The sequence below is a fragment of the Hypanus sabinus genome, chromosome 8 (assembly GCF_030144855.1).
Source record: "Hypanus sabinus isolate sHypSab1 chromosome 8, sHypSab1.hap1, whole genome shotgun sequence".
In the NCBI taxonomy this organism is placed as follows: domain Eukaryota; kingdom Metazoa; phylum Chordata; class Chondrichthyes; order Myliobatiformes; family Dasyatidae; genus Hypanus; species Hypanus sabinus.
In genome coordinates, this window is record NC_082713.1 from 107,790,253 (window position 1) to 107,812,548 (window position 22,296).

Sequence of the window (22,296 nt, forward strand, 5' to 3'; positions counted from 1 at the left end):
GCCTGTCACCAAGTGATTAGCCAAAGAATCAGTCTGGTTTTGGAGATAAAATTTTGTTATGTAGCCTAGGTTTAATTTTAGAAGAACTGCTCATATTTAATCCATTATAAATTATGTCATGTGCATGTAGTGCAGACTTCCTGGTAACAGAATGAGTTTCTGTTGATATATAATGAACTTGATGTTATCTTGATTCTTCATAACATTAGAACACAGTGCTAACTATCAGCTGATAGAAGGATGGTAACTATTTTGGATGAAGTTGTGTTCTCACATGAAAGAAGCACTCTAGTGTTTATTGGTTTTCATGGAGGAATTGATGTTTAAAATTACATCTGAAGTACAAATATGTATTGGTATTATATTATTGTCACATGTACTGAGATAAAACAGAAAAGCTTGTTTCTGTGCCATGCAGACAGATTATTCCAGATATGCATGTTGAGAAAGTGAAAAGGAGAACAAAATGAAGAATATTGAGTTGCAGTTACAGAGAAAGTGCAGTGCAGATAGACATGTAAAGGACTTCTATGAGGTAGGTTGGGAGATCAAGAATTCACTTTTCAGAATATGAGCAGTCTGGTCAAGAGTCTGATAACATGGGATAAAAGCCTGAACCATATAAATGTCATCCTAAAGTACTTGGAAGAAAAACAATTGAAGGGAATGATGAATTTTTTTACAACTGGAATACCTTTTCGTACTTTCCTTAATTACATAAAGTGTACGTCTACTTTCAGGAATTTAGCTATTTCTTTGTAGTACCATGTGTCATTAAAGGGATTTGTCAGATACAATGAAATGCGCAGTTTACGTCAACAGCCAACACACCCTGAGGATTGCTCTGAGTCAGCTTTTCATGAACATCACAGGGAGCTGCCATACATTCCCCGAATGTTCTCATATTTGCCTTCACCACTGCACCTGGCAGTGCATTCCAGGCAACTACAATTCTCTTTTAAAAGCTTGACCTGTGTATCTCCATTAAATGCATGCCCAATAGTATCTGACACTTTCACCCTGAAGCTAAGATACAGACTGTCAGCTCTATCTATGCCTCTCATAAAGGTAAACTTCCATCAGGTCTCCCCTCAATTTCCAATTGCTCCAGAGTAAACATTTGTCCAGCCTCTCATTATAGCATCTGCCCCCTAATGCAGCCTGAATCCTGGTAAACCCCTTCTTCTCCATTCTCTCCAAAGCCAGGAGTGGTTAGACAAACATGGGTTATTTTCTCTTCAGTGGAGGAGACTGAGGGGAAATCTGATGGAGTTTTATAAGATTATGAGAGGCATAGATAGAGTAAACAGCTGATACATTTTTTGCTTGCTTGAAATGTCTTAGTACCAGAAGGTATGCATTTAAGGTGAAAGGATACGTTCGAAGGGAATAAGCAGGGTGCATTTTTTTTTACACAGAATGGCAGGTGCCTAGAATGCACTGCCAAGGGTAGAGACAAATACAATAGAAGCTTTCAAGAGTCTCTTAGATAGACCATAAAACATAAAAGTAGAATTAGTCTATTCGGCTCATCGAGTCCACTTGCCATTCGATGAAAGCTGATTTATTATCCCTCTCAATCCTATTCTCCTGTCTTCTCCTAATACCATTCTCCTATCTTTGATGTACTTACTATTCAAGAACCTAGCAACCTCTGCTTTGAATACACCATCCATCTATGGCAGTGAGTTCCACAGATTCATCACCCTTGTGGGATAAGGGGCCTGTTCTTGTACTGTTCTATGTTCTTTCACTATTTGGAAGGTAGAATAAGTGCACATGCTAAAACACTTGGAGGTTTGTGCTATCTATTTATTGCATTGTTTGTCCTGTTATAAATTTGATTTTGAGGATGGAGTTTCCTGTCCAAGGTCATAAACAGGAAGTTTCCTCAAAGTTATCCACCCCTGTTTGCCCCATTTACCGATGTTTATTTACACAGAAATTTCCTGCCAAAAGACTAACATGCAACAATTAGGGATGACCATAACTAGTGTAAACAAATTAGCCTCAAAAAAGTATTGAATGAAATGATGGAAATTAATGCTCAAGCTAACCAAGCATTCACATGTATTTGGCATGATTAAGAACCTCTAACCGCGAAAGCTCCTGAATTTTTAATATAACCTGCACTGATCTTATAAAAGTACTTTAGTAGACTTAGAAATTACAGATTATAAATTTCGCAGTAAAATACCAGAGAATGTGATTAATGTTATGATCATTTTAACTCAACATATTTGTTGGCTATTTGCATGCATGGATTTTTATCTGAGAAGACACCAAAATGGGTCCAAGTGCATTTGGGAGCAAGGATCAACAGCTGAACACAGAAACAAGTTCCAGGAATATTAGCATGTGTGACACACTTGCACCCAAATCTCTGTAATCTTTCATCCTAGTTTAATCCTTGAACCACAGATTGCATATGCCAGCTGAGAAATAAGTACCATTAGGATGCTGCTGCCATTGGTACAGGAGTCTTAGATCCCACACCACCAGGTTCTGGAACAGCTACAGATGCCCCACTACCATTAGGTTCCTGAATCAGCGTGGATTACTGCACTCACCTCAACACTGAACTGATTCTACAAACTGTGCACTCACTTTCAAGGACTCTACTACTCATGTTCTCAGTGTTTACTTATCACTCTGTCTACAGTATCTATCTATGTATTTGTACAGATTGTCTTGTCTCGCACATTGTTTGCTCATCATTCCTGTGTGAGTTTTTTTGTTGATTCCACTGTATTTCTGAATGTCTGCAAGAAAATAAATCTCAGGGTAGTATATGGTGCCTTACATGTACTTTAATAATAAATTTTCTTCAAACTTTCCTCCACCCTTATTCTCCCCCTCCCCCACTCAGTTTCTAACTGTACTTCCTCCTTAAGAATTGGAATTGGTTTATTATTGCCACATGCACCAAATTAAAAAGAAAACCTTGTCTTACATTCTATGCATACAGATTAATTAATTGTTGTGTTAGGACAGGGTAAAACGACAACAGAATGCAGGAAAAAGAAGTATGACAGCTACAGAGAAACTGAAGTGCAAGGAGACAATAATGTATGAGATCATAAGGTAAATTTTGAGGTCAGGAGTCTGACAGGAGAACCATGATTATCACCAGTGGCATTCACATCTACTGTGGTGAAGTGCTTTGAGAGGCTGGTCATGGCTGGAATCACTTCCTGTGTAAGCAAGGACCTGGAGCTGTTGCAATTTACCAATCACCACAATAGGTCTACAATGGATGCTATCTCACTGGCTCTCTACTCGGCCTTGGACCACCTAGGCTGCTGTTTATTGACTATAGCTCAACTTTCAGTACAATCATGCCCTCAGTTCTAATCAGCAAGCACCAAAATCTGGGCCTCTGTACCTCCCTTTGCAACGGGATCCTTGACTTCCTCACCAGCAGACCACAGTCTGTGCATGTCGGAAATAGCATGTCCTCCTCGCTGACAATCAACACTGGTGCACCTCACAGATGTGTGCTTAGCTCACTGCCCTACTCTCTGTACACCCACAACTGTATGGCTAGGCTCAGCTCAAACATCAAATATAAATTTGCTGGCAGCACAACCATTGTTGGCAGATTTTCAGATGGTGACGAGGAGGCATATAGGAGTGAGATAGATTAGCTGGTTGAGTGGTGTTCCAGCAACAACCTTGCATTCAACATCTGTAAGATCAAGGAATTGATTGTGGACATTAGGAAGGATAGTTTGAGGGATAAGAAGTGAAAAGAGTGAGCAGTTTCAAGTTTTTTGATGTCAACATCTCTGAAGATCTATCCTGGGCTCAACACATTGATGCAACCGCAAAGAAGGCACACACTGGCCATATTTCATTAGGACTCTGAGGAGAACTGGTATGTCACCAAAGATTCTCACAACTTTCTACAGGTGTACCGTGGACAGTTTTCTAACTGATTGCATCACTGTCTGATATGGAGGCGCCACTATACAGGACCAAGAAAAGCTGCAGAAAGTTGTACGCTCAGTCAGTTCCATTATGATCACTAGATTTCCCATCCTCGAGGATACCTTTAAAAAGCAATGCCTCAAAAAGACAGCATTCATCATTAAGGACCCTCAACACTAAGGAAATGCCCTTTCTTTTTACTACCATCAAGGAAAAAGTACAGGAGCTTGAAAGCACACACTCATTGTTTTAGGAACAGCTTCTTCCACTCTGCCATCAGATTTCTGAAAGGACAATGAACCCATGAATCTCTGTTTTTGCACACTACTCATTTAATCTTTTAAGTATATACTTATTGTAACTTATAACTTTTATTAAATTATTAAATTTCATGACATATGCCAGTGATATTAAGCCTGATTCTGATTTTGATTCCAATGCCATTTGCTCCTGGAACAAAATAGTTCCTTATGTTTCTTAGCAAGCAATCCTTTGACATAATGGACAACTTGCTTCCTTTAGGCATTTTGAGATGCCTGTGCATGAATTCATATAGCTTAGGCTGGCTCTTGTGAGGCATCTGGTGGCAGTCTTGATCAAGTGAGATCTCGGTCCAAACCTCAGATCAGATTTTGGATGGGATCAGATTAATTTATTTAGCACATGTACATTGAAGCGTACAGCAAAATGTGCCATTTTCATTAACAGCCAATGCAACTTAAGGATGTGCTTGGATTTACCTGAAGTGTATTCATCAAATTCATATCTGATGTTTCCATCTCTTTCTTTCATTGTGTTAGGAGGGCATTTGTGCTAATTCTCTTATCTCCCAAAGGATTTGGCCTCTGCAATTAATGTCTGAGTGGATCAGGATAAGCAGCATTTGAAGATGCAACCTTAACATGACTTGCTTTTAAGCAGGACTAATGGATATTGATTTAACTGAGAAAAATTCTGCTAAATTGTTTGTACTCAGCTGCACATTGGCTGAATAAGGAAATATGTGCTTTGTTTTTTTTCATCATCTGATTTGTATTTTTGCACAAATAATTCAAACCCTAGGTGAGTATTTAATCAATTACAATTGCTTTGTGTCCAGGTATCTTTAAACTCATGTTCAGAAAGACCAGTTTCTGTGTCTTTATGCATACTGCAGCTCTCCTCTTGGTAGATCCTTCAAATGATCTGAAACTTATTTTCATGAACCTTTTATGCAGTGTTCATGTGATTGACTTAACAAGTAGAGAAACATTGTTTGCTTTTAAGAGTTTTATGCATCTCCCACATTGCATAACTGTGCTAACTTGTTTTACTTTATTGTCTCCCCTTCCATGTTTCTACCTTCCCTTCTGCTGGACTTGCTGCTAATATACTGGATATGTTGCAATGCACCAACAGCACCATGGAGAAATCAGAGATTTACAGGGATTATCAAGTAAGTGTCTTTCGTTCAGTACAACTGCTTCTGGGGAGCCTTGCTGGGTTTCAGAGATTTAATCTTGCAAATCACAACTTAAAAGCCAGCTTCATGTCAACAATAATACCACTTTTGAATTTAATTTTTAATAAAATGAATAATTGGATAATAGACCACACACTACTTTTATTTTCCTTTACAAAATGTTTGACATAGCAGTTTGACACAGCAGAAATGGAAAAACATAATAATTGTGTTCAGTGTCATAGATCTATATTGCACAATCCTCGGTCCTTTAGGCAGTTTTTAGGGTTGTAATGGAGTTTAGTTATCTGGTAACTCATTGTTTTCCTACATCTGTTGGCAGATAACCAAGGCTTTATTTTTTAGTATCCACCAACATAAAAAAATACATGCTTATCTGATTTTGCGAGTACATTGGAACAAAAATACAAGAAGCTGCGAATTTCGTGTTCCATATAAAAAATGGAAGTGCCAAGAAACAGTAGATACTGCTGGCTTCCTCTTTCTGACTGTGTGATCTGTTGTTCTTCAGTGAAAATTAACTTCCCAAAATGTTGGGTTTGTGGTTGACATTCTCTCATGCTCCCTTCTCACTGCTGCCACTGGAAAGGAGATACAGGAGCCTTGGGTCCCACACCACCAGTTTCAGTAACAGACGTTATCCCTCAACCGTCAGGCTTCTGAACCTGCATGGATAACTTCTCTCATCTCAACTAAGAACTGATTAAAACAACCTATGGCCTCATTTTCAAGGACTCTACAACTCATGTTCTCAATATTTAGTTCTGGATGTATGTTTTTTTTTCTTTTTAGTATTTGCACAATGTGTTCAGTTTCACACATTGGTAGTTTGTTGTATGCAGTTTTACATTAATACTATTTATGGTTCTTTGTCTTTACTGTGAATGCCTGCAAAAAATGAATCTCAGGGTAGAGTATGGCAACATGCACAAATATACCTTGAACTTTGAATTCAGTGAATGCCTGTGTTAAATAGCCTTCCCTTTCTATAGTAACTGTACACATATGTTGATTTCTGAATTTGTTTATGAGGCTGAAGCCCCTCTGTTGATTGGGGTTGACCATGGATGCCTGTCAGAGCTGTCACATGATGCACAAGCCAGGGCATTACAATATGGAGAGCAAGCTGTTGCCCAAGCAGCAGGGACCCCTCTCCACGCAGCTGATGAATCCGAAGGAACAGCAGAGACAGATGCAGTTTGACACCAGAGGCATCACAGGAGTTGCCAGACAGCGTTGAATTCAACATTGGACTGCCTCAGCGACTCCAGCTCCGGACTTTTCCCTCGTGGTTTACTCCCAAAGTTTTCCCTATGAGAGTGTAGAGCGATAAGGCAGTGGAGGCTTGAGATCAGTTATCCTTTCCTAAGTAAGCTGCCGGCCACAGTCGACAAGCCTCATTTGCCCTAACCAACTGGTTTTAAGGTGCCAGTAACCCACCTTTACCCCTTCTTCTGTCAGTAGAAGTAGTTCAGCTGGTTTTAGTAGCTAAGCCACAAGTGAAGGCCAGGATTTGGAATTGGTTATTTGAGATGCATGCCTTTGGGAGCATTTAATAAGTAGTTGGAGCTCATCCTCATTACCTCCCCCAGCTATGAAAACCTTAAGAAACCAGAATTTGTTTAACATACTGCATGAAAAAATATGTTTCTATCAAGTGCTGTGAGGTTTCTAGCTTCTCAAATGATTACCCAGGCATTATCACAAAACGTTGATGTTCATACTGACTGTCCTGTCTTCTCAATCTCTGGTCTTCACCAAGTAAGCCTGTGACAAGTGAATTTTAATGTCCTTTGAATCAGCCGTGTTTGAGTTACAGGTAAAGGGAATGAATGGTTTAAGTTGTAAAGAGGACAGAAGGCTATGCTTGTTTTTGCTGCCTGGGATGAACGTGTACTGAGTGATTTTGGCAGAGGAGGGAGGGCGAAGGAGCACTATATCAGCAAACCAGTTGTGCGCAAGCTGTGCTTAATCCTATGCCCTGAGAGCTTGACGGAGTAAAGATTAACTCCAGCCAGAATTTTCCTGTGCATCTAGAAAAGGGTGAGTAAATTACTACAGAAATAGAATGGATTACCTGGGGAATGAGACTTGGAAGAAATAAAAATAGAAAAAACTGGAAATATTAGGCAGGTTATCAGAAGAGAGCTACTGACTTGGAAAAATATTCCTCCTGGGCCAGTGCAGAATAAATGAGTTTGGGGAAGAGAGATGTGTTATTGTTCTGAAGGATACAAATAATAGAGTGAATAGTACACTACAGCGGAGTACAGGCCCTTTGGCCCACAATATCATGCTGGCCTTTTAACCTATTGTAATATCAATTTAACCTTTCCTTCCTACATAGCTCTCTCTTTTTCTACCATCCATGTGCCTATCTGAGAGTTACTTACATACCCCTAATGTGTCTGGTTTTACCACCACCTTGGCAGAGCATTCCATGCATCCACCACTTTTTGTGTAAAGAACTTGCCTCTGACATCTTACCCCCCATACTTCCTTCCAATCTCCTTAAAATTATGCTCCCTGGTATTAACCATTTTCTCCCTGGGGAAAAGTCTCTGGCTGTCCATTCGATGTTTACTTCTTATCTATGAAGTCACCTCTTATCCTTCTTTGCTCCATAGAGAAAAGCCCCAGCTCGCTCAACCTATCTTAAATCCTGTTCTTGAATCCAGGCAGAATCCTGGTAAATTTTCTCTGCACTCTCTCTGGCCGAGACCCGAAACGTCGACAGTGCTTCTCCTTATAGATGCTGCCTGGCCTGCTGTGTTCCACCGGCACTTTGTGTGTGTTGTTTGAATTTCCAGCATTAGCAGATTTCCTCGTATCAACTTGTGCGGAAGCTTTGAGGGGTCCAATGATATTGACTCCAAAATCCATCTGTTCCTCCAAACTGTCAAGAATTCTGCCATTAACACTGTTGAGGCCGTCCATTGGTCAGAGTTGATCCTGAACATTGCGGCCTAGCTGTCTATGTGATACACAAGAATGGACAGTACAATATGGAGAGCAAGCAGCAGGCACCCCCTCCACACATAGAGACTGATACATTTTGGCACTAGTGGCATCAAATGAGTTGCCAGTCAGTGTTGAACTCAAACTCTGGATTTTTCCTCATAGTTTTCTCCTGAAGCCTTCTTCATGGGTGCGTATTAGAGGTTCAAGCACTGTTGTGGTGGTGATAGAAACTGATACATTAGTTGATGATAGGGCATGGGTGATAGAAAACTGGAGGGTTATGTTGGAGGGAAGGGTTAAATTGATCTTAGAATAGGTTTAAAAAGTTGGCACAATATTGTAGACCAAAAGGCCTGTATTGCTGTATTGCTCCATGTTATGATAGGAAAGACAAGATGTGACTTGGTGTTTAGTCCCAAGTACAAGTTTAAGTAGCAAATTTAGAGTAAGATAATCAGGCATTGCTTCAGTCAGGGACAGGGTAGTAGCATCTGTGAGCTAGGTTTAAAGCCAAGAATTTCCATCCACAATGCAAGAAGGAGGTGTCAGTTTTTAAAAATTGTGGAGGTATTTAATGAGTACTTAAGGCAAAGGTATTGAAGAGTAAAATTAATCTTTAAATCGGATGGTTTTGTGCCGAGAAGAAAAATTGCCAGGCTGTAGCACAAAACCTCTTAAAGGTGCAAAGCAAAGCCTATGTCAGGTACCATATAAAAGATTACTGGAGAAGATTAAAGGACATGGAATTAGGGGAAGAAAATCCTGATAGATTTAAAGCTGTTTAGTGAGAGTAAACAGGAATAGGTATTAAAAACAAGGTACATTATGAGATATGGTTGTGGGCACCTGTGTTCACTGAGCATATCAATAATTCGGGAATGAGGTAAGAGGGATTAACAATAATGTTTATAGATAATGGGAAAAACTAGGATAAAAGCTAAAGGAATCTGGAGGTTTATTGAAAAGGAAAGGCAACGAGCTTAAAAAGTACCTCGTTTCTGTTTTGCAAAGTACATTCTGGAAGAAAGTGGTGTTGATGCGGGAGAACAAGGGTATTGCGGGTGCCTGTTTTTATTTTTCCAATTCTATAGGCTGCATGGAAATCTATATGTTATCTATGCACTGAATCTTTGATTTTCTATGCAATAATGATTATTATAAAACCTTAACATCATTTTGTCTGTGTGATGGTATCACACTAACAATGATATTGAGAGGATACAGTGCAGGTGCAATTGGAATCTGTCTGATGAGAGAAAATGCAAAGTATATGTCTTTGGTTAAAAGAAGACCAGCCAAGGGTGATTTGACAGAATTGTTTTTAGATTATAAAAGGATTTGACACTGAGCAAAAAAAAAACCCTGCAGTCATTAATTAAAAGTCAAGAAATTAAGGACCTTGCTAAATGCAAGACATAAGAACAGGAAGTACAGGATATTATAATTATAGACTTAAGATTGTCTATCTGCCTGCCCTTCTTGCTGCCTCAGTAAAGCAGCCAATATCAGCAAAGACCCCACCCAAGCCAGACATTCTCTATTCTCCCTGCTCCTATGGGGCAAAAGATTGAGAAAGCTCTTGCCACCAAGCTCAAGGACAGCTTCTGTCCCACTGTTATGAGACCATTGAACAGCCCCCTGGTACCTTGTTATTCCCTTCCATCTTATTGTCTGCCTCACAGCACCTTTTCTGTAATTGTAGCATTTTATTCTTCTCCTTACCTACCATCCTATGAGCCAACACTTCCAACACATCATCCTCTGCAATTTCTACCATTTCTGAAAGGATTCTACCACTAAACATATCTTTACCTCCCACCCTCTCTGCTTTCCACAGGGATTACTCCTTCCATGATTCCCTTATCCATTGGTTCCCCCCCCCCCCCCCACTAATCTCCATCCTGGCATTTATCCCTACCAGCAGCCAAAGTGCTACACCTGTCCATTCACCTCCTCCCTCACCTCTATTCAGTGACCCAAACAGTCCTTCCAGGTGAGGCAACACTTCACCTGTGAATCTGCTAGGGTCGTCTATTGTGTCCAGTGTTCCCGCAGCCTCCTCTACATTGCTGAGATGCATTGTAAATTGAGGGATCAATTTATTGAGCACCTCTGGGGAAATTCCCAGTGGCCAAACATTTTAATTCCTTTTCCCATTCTTGTTCCAACTTGTCGATCCATGGCCTCCTCATGTGCCACAATGAGGCCACCCTCAGGGTGGAAGAACAATATCTTATACTCCATCTGGAGTATGCCTCCAACCTGGTGGCTTGAATATCAATTTCTCATTTTGGGTAAAAGAAAATAATTCCCCTTCCCTTCGCCTCTTTTCTAGTCATCCCCCTGTTCTCTTACGTCTTCTCACCTGCCTATTAACTCCCCCTAGGTCTCCTCCTCTTGTCCTTTCTCCTATGGCCCTTTCTCCTCTCCTATCAGATTCCTTCACCTCCAGCCCTTTACCTTTCCTAACCACCTGGCTTCACCTATCACCTTCTAGCTATCCCCCATTCCTCTTCCCCATCACCTTATTCTGGCGACTTCCTTCTCCGAAATGACAGCTGATTATTCACTTTCATAGATGCTGCCTAACCTGCTAGCATTTTGTGTGTGTTACTTTGTTCTACATTCTGTTATTATTTTCATTTGTACTACTTCAATACACTAATGTAATGAGATGATCTGTGTGGATGGCATGCAAGACAATGTTTTTAACTGTACCTTGGTACATGTGACAATAATAAACCAGTTTATCTGTTTAATTCTGAAACTGTGGGCTGTGATGTTTGAGCAGCTTGAACATTTGGGATGAGATTTGACATGTGCACCATGGTAATCAGAGTCATTAGGAGAAAAAGGCATAAGAAAATACTTGCCTGGAGGAGAAACAATGAAATAGTGTCATTTGGGCCAATTTGTTTCCATATCGTAATTTCAAGATTGAAGATAACAGGTTCAAAGTTCAAAGTAAATTTTTTATCATACACATATGTCACCTTATACATACAATCCTGAGGTTCATTTTCCTGAAGGCATTCACAGCAAGTCTACAGAATAGTAACTAACAGGATCTATGAAAGATCAACAAGAGTGAAGAAACAAACAAACTAAATGCAAATGTAACTCCCTGGGTCACCTCAGGCTCGCTCAGCTCGTTCTCGTCTAGGGGGAGCAGCCTTCTGCCCCGCCAAACTGGGTAATCAACTGGTGTGGATGCTGTGTGATGTCCCCGCCTCGCCCAAAAACAGACAGTACACCATATGCGATTAAATGAGTACAATTTATAAAGATTACTATAACTAAGTGATTAATAACGATACAGTATATATGAAGAGAAAATTAAAGAAAAGGCGCCAAACTTATCAAAGTCCAAACCACTTTGTGCACAGCTGTTGGAGCTCAATTACTGAAGTCTTCTGGCCACCATTCGCTCCCCTCCGAACTCCTCGACTCGCAGCTCAGGACCCTCCGAACTCCTCGACTCTCCAAACAGCTCAGGACCCTCCGAGTGGTCAACCAAGCACATCTAGCTTCATCCCCCACCCCCTCCTCGGAGAATCTCCCGGCCTCGGAACCCCCTTTGGGGTCCGATCCTCGCCCAGCTTAGAGCATTGCGTCCTCTCTCTCGACCCCCTCGCGCCGATCTGCCCAAAAGCCCGTCAACAAAAGCTTACAGACTCAGAAGAAAGAACATTAATCCCCATTTGGTTTACAAAGGAATACCATTCTCGTTATCAGTAAATTAGCATTCCTGCTAGTTAACAAAAAGAAGAAACCCTCTTTTCACAAATATAAATAAATAGCAATAAATAACGAGAACATGAGATAATGAGATAAAGAGTCCTTAAAGTGAGATCAATGGTTTTAGGAACACTTAAATGGATGGGCAAGTGAGTGTGGTTAATTCCCTTTTGTTTAAGAACCTGATGGTTGAGGGGTCGTAACTGTGTAACTGTGTTTTCTGTGTCGTTTTTTATGTATTTCAATTTAGTTTTTTTACTGTGTCATGGAACACCATGGTCCTGAAAAAAACATTGTCTCATTTTTACTGTGTACTGTACCAGCAGTTATGGTCGAAATCACAATAAAAGCGACTTGACTTGAGTAACGTTCTTGAAACTGGTGGTTCGAGTCCTGAGGCACCTGTACCTTCTACCTGATGGCAGTAGTGAGAAAAGAGCATGGCCTGAGTGGTGGGGATCTCTGATGATGGATGCTGCTTTCCTATGACAATGTTTCATTTAGATGTGCTCAATGGTTGGGAGGGTTTTACCTGTGATTCCACTACCTTTTTTAGGATTTTCCATTCAGAGGCATTGGTGTTTCCATACTGGGTTGTAATGCAGCCAATCAATATACTCTCTATTACTCATGTATAGAAGCTTGTCAAAGTTTTAGATGTCATGCTGAATTTCTGTAGACTCCTAAGGAAGTAGAGGCACTTATGTGCTTTATTCATAATTGCACTTACTGTACATGCTGGGTCCAGGACAGGTCCTCTGAAATAGAAACACTGAGGAATTTAAAGTTGCTAACCTTCTACACTTCTGATCCTCCAGTGAGGACCGGCTCAAGGACCTCTGGTTTCCCTCTCCTGAAGTCTGTAATCAGTTCCTTGGTCTTGCTGACATCGAGTGAGAGGTTGTTGTTATGATACCATTCAGCAAATATTGAAGCAGTCTCTGATATGCTGGCTCATCACCATCTTTGATTTGGACGTCAGCAAACTTGTAGGTGGTGTCACTGGTTTAGGAGTGGAGAGGAAAAAGATGTATAAGGGACCAGAGAGGCCCCTTTTTTCACAAAGAGAGTGCTGGGTGTATGGAACAGCTGCCAGAGGAAGTGTGTGAGGCAGGTACGGTATTGTCATTTAAAAAGCACTTGGATAGGTATATGGAGGGTTGCGTTTGGAGGGATGAGGGCCAAATGTAGGAAATTGGTCCAAGCTGGGTGGCATCTTGATCAGCGTGACTGGTTGGGCTAAATGGCTAGTATACTTATGTTCTCTAGTATGACAACATAGAATAGAATTTTTTATGATGAACTGGTCTCACTAATGCTCATCAGTTTTCAAAAGATTGTTGAATATCTCCATACTTTATTTTAGTGTGGTTTATACTTCTTGATGCACCATCAATAACTCTCTGAGACGTGAGGCGAGATATCTGCTTTTATTGGCTGGAAGAAAGAACAAGCAGCAGTTGACTACCACACTGCATCCTGGAGACTGAGGCCGGGGCGGAGTCCCCAATCGCCTTTATACCGGGGTCTGTGGGAGGAGCCACAGGAGCAGTCAGCGGAGGGGGGGGGGGGCGTGTCCAGACAGGTATATGTAGTTCACCACACTTTTATACAAAAAATATAGAAAATGTGTTCACTCTAAATCCTTGAGATTAAAATTAACTAAAATGTGGACATCAAGAATGTGCAGAGGGAATGAGAAATGATAACAAAATGAAAACTGAAGCTGGAGCAGCTTACTTGTATTTTCTGGCGCCCTCTTAAGTACAAGCTGTGCATATCTGGTGGAAAGCTTTATTTTGGCAGTGAGAGTACTCTTTGTTAGATTGCAAAATTATATTGGGGGGGGTATAAAATAATCAGGCACTGGTGGTTGGAGTGTGCTGCCATAGGTACTGGAAGAGGCATGAACCAGCATGTATAACTTTACAACTCAACACTGAACTGACTCTACAACCAAGACTCACTTTCAAGGACTACAACACTTGTTCTCAGTATTATTTATTTCTTTTTATTTACACAGTTTCTCTTCTCTTACACAATAGTTGTTTGTCAGTCTGTCTCTATCTTTAGCTTTTTGTGAATACTACTGTGTTTCTTTATTTTCCTGTAAATGCTTGCAAGAAAATGACTCTCAAGGTTGTATAGGGTGACATACACGTACTTTGATAATAAATTTACTTTGACTTTGAGAAGTGTTTAGGAGGCTCTTAGCTTGGCACATGGATATGCAGAGAATGATGTGGACTTGTGTAGGCAGAAGGGACTCATTTGATTAGTTCTGCACAAAACCATGGGCTGAAAGACCTGTTTCTATACTGTACTGTTCTATGTCCTATATTGATGTTATTGAAACTAAGTGTGTTAGCATCTAACCATGAAGCTATTTCTTCAAGGTTTCTAGGTATTTGTTCAGCAGTTGTATAGAATTCATAAACTGCAACATACTATTTAGAGCTTGGGGAATCCTGCTACCAGATTATTTATCTCTATTCCTTCTGGGATAGTGTTTTACTATCTTTACTTTTCTGTGCCTTTACTATGTTACGAACCCCGTAACTGGGTTACTTACCAGCAAAGGTAGAGACGTTTGTTGAAGTCTGATGATACTATTTTTAACAGTATTTATTAATAAAAATACACAAAAATAATATCAATGCAAATATACAGATAATATGCGTCATCAATACTAAACCTAAAAGTGCGGGTATAATAATAATCAATAAGAAATAAGCTCTATCGTTGTCTAGGGGATAATGAATTGTCAGATGGAAATCTAAAGTTCATTTCAGTTCATACAGGCTACAGCCGTTTGTTCGTCGCTGTGTGGCAATTGTTGGAGAGAGAGAGAAAGGGAAAAACTTGCCGACTTTCCTTGGTACGGTCTTGATCCATATCCGTCCTTTAGCTAGACCGTTCCGTGGAGGACTCGCCACCCAAGCAAGGATGGACACACACACAAGTCCCCCACCGGTCTTGTACGTTTCTCCTGGTGTGTCTGAGTGGTGTTCCCCATTCCCGTCTTTTATCCTCACTCACGGGGTCTCAGATGTCAATCAGGTTGGGATGATGCAATCCCTCAACCAGACCACTCTGGTTGTCCCGAGGGGTTTCAATGAATAGTACAGTACTCAATACACAATTCCTTCTCCAAGAGACAATAGCAGTAATCAGTGGTTCCGTTCCGCTTTTGTTAGGAGACATTCCAAACCTTGTGTATTCTGCGGTGTCTATAACAACTGCCTTTGCTGTTATCCTGTGTCTCTCCCATTACTGACATGCTGTGTATCTCTCTCATTTCCTGGGTCTCAGACCTGAAATAATAACGATCTTGCTATTCTCAAAAGGGGGGGGGGCGAGCATTGGCGATTCTGGACCCTTCTGTCCATCAGATTTGCTCCACATTCGTAACAACTACAATAATCACTCAAGGGGGTCTAATGAAGCTGGCCTTCAGAGGTGATAACCTTGAGACTGTAACCATTGGTATGGAAAACATGAATGATTATTGGCAACAGGACAAGTTGCGTGTCATTTTGCTGAACAACAGAGCCTATCTTGCACTTGAAGTGGGAAGATACAATAGAAATATAGTTGCAAGTACTCTCCAGTGTCTACTCTTCAGATTGATCAGGAAAAAGTGCTTTGAAGGGATATCTTTAACCATTAAAGCCTCTATTTTGGAAGGTTTCCACCAGTATTAACTTTAACATTGGAGGAAAAGACAGGAATTAATCATTCACACACAAAGTGCTGGAGGAACTCAAAGGCAGGTTGGACAGCATCTATGGAAAGTAAAGAGTTGACGATTCAGGCCAAGACCCCTCATCAGGACAGTGTGTATTACTTTGGGTTTCCAGCATCCACAGAGTCTCTTGTGTTATTGTAACGATTCATTTCCAATATTTAAATATGGGACAAAAAGGTAAGCATCTAGGGAAAACACCGTGCCCTTAACATACAAAAACACAGCACATGAAAAACTAAAGGATATGAGTTTGGAACAAAATATGATGTGACGAAGTTTGTCTTTTACTTTGTTTTTGTTAATATTCAGTGTAATAAGAGCAGGATGAGAATTTCAGCATTTACAAAAGTGTTGAAGTAACAGTTAAGTTTGAAACTGTTAAACCAGAGCAAGCAATTCTCAGTGAGATGGGGAATAATTTTTCATACAAGCAATGGTCATTGTGAATATTGATTGGCCTTGTTCATGACTCCTGTTTTACCATTTGGGGTGATAACTAAGGTAGCAACATACATCGAAGCCAATCAGCAACTCACAACTTCTGTGTTAAACAAAGCATTTGCAAACAGAGAACTTTGTGCATTTTTCAGGAGCACTTTCCAGAATTGGTCAATCTCAAGAATTTTAAAATTGCTTGTCCTTTTAACTGTTTGCTGCAAGATAAAACCTTACTGAGATTGTAGGGCAGCATGGTAGCGTAGCACTTAGAATAACACTATCACACCACCGGTGACGCTGGGTTCAATTTTGCCACCGACTGTAAGGAGTTCATACGTTCTCGCCGAGTCTGAGTGAGTTTTCTCTACGTGATCCGGTTTCCACCCACGCTCCAAAGGCATAATTGGGCTGCACAGTAACAATGGTGTAATTGGGTTGCATGAGTTTATTGTGTTGGAAGGGCCTGGTACCATGTTTTATCTGTAAATGAAATAAAGCAATGGAACAAGAATGATGACAAGGTAGTGATTTAATCCAAGCTATGATTTAGATTCAGGTTAATTTATTTATCCTATGTCCATTGAAACACACAGCAATATACATCATTTGTGAGAACAACCAATACAACCTAACGATGTGCTGGGGGTGGCTCTTGTGATGGCTCCCACTCAATGTGATTGTCTTTTAATCATTTCATGCATGTGCATTATTCCATTACTACTCTCAGCTGAGAGAGTGAACAACCTTTTGTTTGGGATAAATTTGTATTTTTTTTAAACCATTGGAGAAAATTAAAATCCAAATTCATTTTCTCCTAGTTTATGAACACCCAACTTATGTACAGCCCATACATACAAATGAGATGAACTTGCCAGCTGTACGACTGCTGCTGGCATCTTCTGCTATAACCTGGAGAGGATGTGCAGCTGAATTCTGATGCCTGTCAGCTCAAAGTCATTCTGTGTCCTTGGAGAAATCTGTCAGTTCTCTCGAGGAGCTGGCTCATTGAAACCTGAAAACTCAATAATGAATAAGTGAACACATATTCATTACTGAAATCCAAACACACAAAAACGTATGATTTTAAAATGGAACAGAGTACTAAGATTTTTTTAGACTTCTTTGGAAACCAAGCATATTTTAAACTATAAGCCTCTAATGTCCTGTACTCTAATAAGAAAAATGGGAAATAGGAGCAGGATTACACATTTGATGTTGTCAGCTCACTCCATAGTTCAGAAGAGATGAGAACATGAAATGCAAGAGATTCTGCTGATGCTGGAAATCTTGAGTAACACATCTAAAGTGCTGGAGGAACTCATTAGGCTAGGCAGCATCTTTGGAGGGGAATAGACAGTCGATCTTACAGACCAACACCCTTCATCAGGGCTGAAAGGGAAGGGGATGCCAGAATAAGAAGGTGTAGGGGGAGGAATGTGACAGGAGAAGCCAGGTGGGTGGGGGAAGGGAGGGGGATGAAGGTGGAGTCCCGTCTCACCTGAAAAGATTGAATGTTGGTGAGGGAGGAGGTGTGAGGGCAGGTTTAGCACTTGTTATGATGGGAATAGTGGGGCAGTTGGCTACTGTACCTGCTCCACCTCTTGTAGGGTTTTAGTAGGTATATTACATAGAAGCACACCTTTTGTCCCATGTACATGCTCCAGTTGAACCTCCGCCCATCTTTCCTCATCTAAGTATTGACGTATAATCAAGTCCTGCCTAAGCAAGGACCTGGACCTGGACATCCATCATTGAGGATCCCCATAACCCTGGACTTGCCCTCTTCTCATTACTACCATCACAGAGGAAGTACAGGAGCCTGAAAACAAACATTCAACATTTTAGCACCAGATTCTACCCCCGGCCCCCCCCCCCTCCCCCCGCTGTCAGATTTCTGAATGAACAATGAACCTATGAACGCCACCTCGGTATATTTTCTCTCTACTTTTGTACTACTTACTTAATCTTCTTTTTGTATAAACTTATTGTAATTTATAGTTTCTGTTATTATGTATTGCAATGTAGAAAACATCAAATTTTATGCCATATGCCAATGATATTAAACCTGATTCTGTTTCATTCTCTTTTGCCTTCTACAGTTATGTATGCCCAACCTCCCCTTAAGTGTGCTGTATTATTTGCTTCAAGTTGTACGTTCCCAGAATTCTTTGGGCAAAGAAGTTTTTCCAGAATTCTCTATTTCTGACATTCAATGAGATCACACCTATTATTAATATCTTCCTGACTATTGTATTGCAATCACAAGAGATTATGCAGATGCTGGAAATCTTGAGCAGATGCTGGTGCATCTCCACAATGGAGCTGTGTCTTGACCCTCCAGAGATGCTCCCTGACTTGCTGAGACCCTCCAGCATTTTATGTATATTGTATTACAAGTCTCTAGCAGTAAAGATTATTGTACATCGAACACAGAACAGCGCAACACAGGAGCAAACAGGCTCTTCAGCCCACGATATCTATGCTGAACATGATGCAAAATTACTCTAATCCCTTCTACCTGCACATGATCCATATTCCATTCCCTGCATATTCATGTGTGTGTCTAAAAGACTCTTGAATACATCTATCATTTCTGTTTCCAACACCAACCTGGCTGCCCAATCCAGGCATCTACCACTATGTGTGTAAACAAAATCTTGTCCTGCACATCCCCTTTAACCTTGCACCCTCTTATCTTAAATGTATGCTTTCTAGTATTCAACATTTCTACCCTGGGAAAATGATTCTGGCTCTCTCCCTTATCCAAACCTCTTATAATTTTATAAACTTCTATCAGGAGTTTATGAACTCCCAGTTTGCCTGACCTCTCCTTTGAGTACATGACCTCTTGTCCAGGCTTTAAGAGGATGGGAGTGAAAGTGTTATTTGTCAACAGAATCCTATTAAGTTCTGCCTATAGAACAGTTGACATGCTGTTACCCAGCCCTGGCATACTATCAAATCTGCCTTTTTTATTCAGAGATATCCATAATAACGGAAACGATTAAAATTATTGAATCATTTCATTTAATAACATGAATAAATTTAATTTAATAATGTTAAATTAAAATATTTCATTTAATAACTTAAAAATTTAAAACATGACTAAATTCACTTCATTTAAAAAAAGGTTAATTAAAACATTTTGTGCAACTGAATGTTGTTTTTCCATTTGCCCTGCCAAAACAGGTAGTTTCACATCCTATATTATTTTTCCATCTGCCATCTTTTGCCCACACACTAGTATACTGCATGCTCCTCACAGCTCACTTTCCCACCTCAAAGAGCGAATAGATCAAATTAATACCAGAGCTCATGTGCAAGTGTACCTGTAATCATGAGAAATGGGACACATTTAGATGACTGAAAGAGCTTCTCAAATCAATTGAATGAAAGTTAAAACTTAAAGGTAATGTTTTACAGTCATATTTGACTCATTAAAGGAAGTGAATAATGTTGGGGAGTCTACAACCAGAATAGAAGGGTGTCCTTTCAGAACAGATAAGGAGGAATTTCTTTAGCCAGAGGGTGACGAGTCTGTAGAATACATTGCCACTGGGAGCTGTGGAGGTCAAGTTATTGGGTATATTTAAAGCAGAAGTTGATATGTTCTTGATTAGTAAGGATGTCAAACATTACAGGGAGAAGGGAAGGAGAATGGGGTTGAGAGGAATAATAATCACCATTGATTGAATGGCAGAGCAGACTCAGTGGGGCAAGTGACCTATTTCTGCTCCTATGTCTTGGGGTCAGATATATAATGTGTCTGTAACAAATGTATTTAATTCAGTTTGATTACCAAATCTAATTTTAACCTTAGTAGAATAATAATACAAGCCTGGTAATTCAAGGCTATTGTATCAAATCATAATTTCCTTTGTTCTATTTACAAAAAAAAAGAACAAGTTGGTAGGTAGGACAGGTCCACTCATGATGGCTGACTCTAACTTTGAGAATAGCTTTGTCACCTGTCAAAGATGTGAACAATTTTGTTTGAATGCTCTCAAATGCCCCTGTGAATCAGACAAATTAGGCAAAATAGAACATAAAATTAAACAGTTTAAGCATTTTCAAATATGTAAAAGTATTTGCTTTGAATTTTAGCATCATAAAGATAAATTATTTCATAATTAACATCCTACTTAATAACCACTCCTCTCTATTCAAATAAATGGGCTGACTGTTTCTTAGACCACAAGACATAGTTGGGAGCTTAATATCAAAGGATATTAACACCATGTCATGTAACACCACGGTCCTGAAAAACATTCTCATTTTTACTATGTACTGTAACAGCAGTTATGGTCGAAATGACAATAAAAAGTGACTTACTTGACTATACTTTGTATTGAAAAGACAGGCAAGAGGGCATAGGCGGTGGTGTGGCTCTGTTGGTAAGAGATGGAATTACATCTTTAGAAAGAGGTGACGTAGGGTCAGAGAATGTGGAATCTTTGTAGGTGGAGTTGAGAAACTGCAAGCGTTAAAAAGAAACATGGGAATCATATATAGGCCTCCAAATAGCAGCCAGGATGTGGGTTTGAAATTGCAAAGGGAACTGGAAGGGGCATGTAATAGAGTGTTGTTGCATTTGTAATGGGGGACTTCAATATGCAAGGGGACTGGGAAAATCAGGTTGGTGTTGGATTGCAAGAAAGGAAATTTCTTGAATGTCTATGAGATGGGTTTTTGGAGCAGCTTATGCTTGAGCCTACTCAGGAAAACCTTGGGTTGGGTGTTGTGCAATAATCAGCATTTTGTTAGGGAACTTAAGGCAAAAACCATAAGACAAAGGAGCAGAATTAGGCCATTCGGCCCATCGAGACTGCTCCGCCACTCCATCATGGCTGATCTCAGATCCCACTCAACTCCATAAACCTGACTTCTTGCCATAATCTTTGCCCTGACCCATCAGGAAACTTATCAACTTAAATATAACCTCAGACTTGGCCCAATCTGTAGTCTGTGGCAGAGAATTTCACAGAATCACTACACTCTGGCTAAAAAAAAATCCTCCTAATCTCTGTTATAAAAGGTCGCTCCTCAATTTTGAGCCTGTGCCCTCTAGTTCTGGATATCCCCACCATAGGAAACATACTCTCTACGTCCGCCCAATCTAACCCTTACAACATTCAGTGGGTTTCAATGAGATCACCATGCATTCTTCTAAATTCCAGTGAGTACAGGCCCAAAGCTGCCAAATGTTTCTCATATGTTAACCCCTTCATTCCAAGAATGATCCTTGTGAACCTCCTCTGGACCGTCTCCAAGGACAGCACATCCTTTTTGAGATATGGGGCCCAAAAATGTTGACAGTACTCCAAGTGCGGCCTGACCAGCATCTTATAAAGCCTCAGCATCATCTCCTTGCTTTTACATTCTATTCCCCGTGAAATAAATGCCAACATTGCATTTGCGGCCTTTACCTCAGTCTCAACCTGTAAATTAACCTCTGGGAGTCTTGCACAAGGACTCCTAAGTCCCTCTGCACCTCTGATGTTTGAACCTTCTCCCCATTTAGATAATAGTCCACACAATTGTTTCTTTTACCAAAATATATGATCATATGTTTCCCAACACTCTATTCCATCTGCCACTTTTTTATCCATCCTTCCAATTTGTCCAAGACCTGCTGCAATCACATTGCTTCCAAAGCACTACCTGCCTCTCCACTTATCTTCATATCATCTGCAAACTTTGCCACAAAACTATTAATTCCATTATCTAAATAATTGACAAACAATGTGAAAAGTAGTGGTCCCAATGCCTACCCTGAGGAACACAACTAGTCACTAGTCACTGGTGGCCAATCATTCAACTTCCCATTCACTTTTGCTACCATATATACCCTTCCCTTGGCTTTTATGCAGTCCTTAATTTTCCTTGTCAGCCATAGTTGTTCACCCCTGCCATTTGAGAACAACTTCTTCTGTGGGACATATCTATCCTGTGCCTTGTGAACTATTCCCTGAAACTTCAGTCACCTCTGCTCTGCCATCATCCCCACCAGTATCCTCCT

The 22,296-nt window shown here is 40.3% G+C and overlaps 1 protein-coding gene across 3 annotated transcripts in view; it reads left to right on the forward strand.

Moving 5' to 3' along the window:
• Positions 1–22,296, forward strand: part of osbpl8 (oxysterol binding protein-like 8) — a 227,818-nt gene that overhangs the window by 80,085 nt on the left and 125,437 nt on the right. For all 3 annotated transcript variants that reach the window (XM_059977553.1, XM_059977554.1, XM_059977556.1), the window contains one exon: positions 5,329–5,365. In XM_059977553.1, coding sequence (XP_059833536.1) covers positions 5,329–5,365 — 37 coding nt within the window. The remainder of the gene's footprint in view (positions 1–5,328; positions 5,366–22,296) is intronic.